Source organism: Dermacentor albipictus, unplaced genomic scaffold (assembly GCF_038994185.2).
Source record: "Dermacentor albipictus isolate Rhodes 1998 colony unplaced genomic scaffold, USDA_Dalb.pri_finalv2 scaffold_15, whole genome shotgun sequence".
Classification (NCBI taxonomy): Eukaryota; Metazoa; Arthropoda; class Arachnida; order Ixodida; family Ixodidae; genus Dermacentor; species Dermacentor albipictus.
The window spans coordinates 7,398,696-7,401,169 of NW_027225569.1; the positions used below are offsets into that span (position 1 = coordinate 7,398,696).

A 2,474-nucleotide genomic window follows, 5' to 3' on the forward strand; every position below is an offset into this window, starting at 1 on the left:
ATTCATTGAATTCAAATTTTCATTGCCATTAGACAGAAATTTGGAAACCCTTATTCATCAATAGGTTAGCCAATCTCTACACAAAACATTTATTACATCGAATTGGCCGTGCGGAAGCCCCCGAACGTTATTGTGGATTTGTAGATGAAGATATACATGTGCCGAAAGAGCTGCTGAGTGTCTGCAAAGAGAGCTGACCTTCTCGAACACGGAAGCCTGAATCAACAATTAAACACAGACGTGCCTATGTGCCTTGCAGGAGGGGGGTTCTGTACAAAATTCCGCTCTCGCGTGGAAGGTACTACATTAGCCAAACGGGCAGATGTTTGAATGTGCGCCTCCAAGAGCACAGTAATAAAATGGGCAATTTTTCACACAGACGGTCATCTGGCGGGCTATTGTAAAGAGTGTGTTACACAACCACCTTGCCATCCGTTGTTCGATAAGACGGTCATTTTGTACCAGCACCGCAGTGACCTGACAAGAGAAATCAAGGAAGCATCCGAGATTGCACGGGCAGGTGATCTATGCGTCAGTGGGCGGTCTGTGGCATCATCTACTACAGAGCTTGAATCCATGGTGTAGTAATGGACGCAGGAACAGAAATGAACGCACGTTTATTGAGTTAGTCGTTTAAGTAGCCAACAGTGTCGTGACGTCATGTCACTCAGGCATTGACGCATGCGCTCGTGGCGTGCGTGAACGGCTGACTTCACATCAATTCCTTCCCCTTAGGAGGAGCTCTGGAAACGGTCTGGCGCCTTGCGACGCCGGTTTGATCTGCGAATTGGAACTGCCAGAGGTCCAGCATTGGCAGCACCCGTGTCGTGCTCTTCCGGGACTCCAGTGTTGGCAGCTGCCGTTTCGTGCTCTTCGCTAGCCGAGGAATTGGGGCTGGTACCCGAAAAGCCCGCCAGAGGGTCTGCATCTTCGTTTGGTGGGGCTAATCCTCCGTTCCTTTCAGCGCCTTCCTCGTCCAGCGATGTTGGTTGCTGAGCATCCGCGCGGTGTCGTAGCTGATCTTCATGACGCTCACATAGTTCCCCATCCTCCGTCTTGACCGTGCTCGGGCGGGCGCCCCTGGTATTCTGTATCACTCCGGGTCTCCAGCTCGCACCTGCCCTATAGTCCTTGCACCACACCGGTTGTCCGGGCGAATGTCTGCGCGGAAGTGCTCCTGCAGCAGAATAAGGTCGTGACACCACATTATCCAACAGAGTACGTGGTTCGAAACCAAGAAGCAAGAAGCCAGGTGTCTTTCCGTTTTGGAGTGGGGTGCGCCGATAACGTAGTAGCCATCGGGCCAAGCGTCTTTCAAGGGTACCATGCACGTTTTTGCGCAGACCTTCTTTAACAGTGCGCACTGCCCTTTCTGCCAGCCCGTTGGATTGCGGATGATACGGAGGAGATCGTGGGTGTACTATGCCATTATCTTCCATGAATTGGCGGAACTGTCTACTTGTGAACTGTGCCCCGTTGTCGGAGACAACTGTTCGAGGCAACCCAAATCTGCTGAAAATGCCCCGTAACGCTTCAACAGTGTTATCTGCGCTGGTTACTTTAAGCGGAACAACCTCTATCCATTTGGTATGCGAATCCACTACGATCATCAACATTCGCCCTTCGACTGGTCCTGCGAAATCAACGTGGATTCTAGACCATCGCTCAAATGTGTCCGGCCACGGAACCGGCTCTTGCGCTGGTGGCATGCTGCAGTTTTGCTGGCACACTGCACATGCGTGTACGATATTCTGGATATCCTTGTCAAGTCCGGGATACCAGAAAAGTGCCCGTGCTAGATTTTTCATCGCCGACATGCCTTGATGGGTATCGTGCAGCAGCTGCAGCATTGATTCCGGAGCTGCGGCGGGTATCACGGCCCGATGGCCCCAATAAACAATACCATGGCTGCATGTCAGCTCGTCTTTCTTTTGGAACATAGGTCGTAATGCTTCTTGTGTTGCCGGCAGTTTCCTTGGCCAGCCTTCCCGAAGATAACGCATAACCGCCATGAGCGTGCCATCACGTGCCGTCATTTCGGCCAAATTGTGCGACGACACCACCCCTGTGTTCAGGTGGTCTGTTAGCAGCACGTACTCCCGTTCATCTTTCAACATTGACTTCACTGTCTTGTCATCATGTGGCGCTTGCACGGGAAGACGGCTCAATGCGTCGGCCACAATTATGTCCTTTCCCGGTTTGTACTCAATGGAATACTTGTAACCACCGAGTAAAAGTGCCCAACGCTGTATCCTTGCTGCTGCCAAGGGTGGTATTGGTTTATCGGGACTAAAAAGACGCATCAGCGGCTTATGATCTGTGACCAATGTAAATTGGTTTCCCAGCACCTATTCGCGAAACTTCGTCACGCCGAATACCACTGCTAAGGCTTCGCGCTCAATCTGAGCATAATTCCGCTCGGCTGAAGAGAGGGTGCGAGATCGAAACCCGATTGGCTGGTTTCCGCCGTCCAC

General features: G+C 51.7%; 1 protein-coding gene across 1 annotated transcript; it reads right to left on the reverse strand.

The window, feature by feature from the left end:
* Positions 1-731: 731 nt before the first annotated feature.
* Positions 732-2,117, reverse strand: LOC139051899 (uncharacterized). Its single transcript, XM_070528936.1, has 2 exons — positions 1,904-2,117; positions 732-1,177 (listed from the first exon to the last, which is right to left on the reverse strand). The coding sequence occupies exons 1-2, from the start codon at positions 2,115-2,117 to the stop codon at positions 732-734; spliced, it is 660 nt and encodes a 219-aa protein (XP_070385037.1).
* Positions 2,118-2,474: the final 357 nt, after the last annotated feature.

Coding starts and splice junctions, on each gene's coding strand:
- LOC139051899 (XM_070528936.1), bottom strand. CDS start 2,117: ATGTTGAAAGATGAACGGGAGTACGTGCTGCTAACAGACCACCTGAAC. Junction 1,178..1,903: donor CGAGCTGACATGCAGCCATG/GTATTGTTTATT, acceptor ATTCTGCTGCAG/GAGCACTTCCGCGCAGACAT.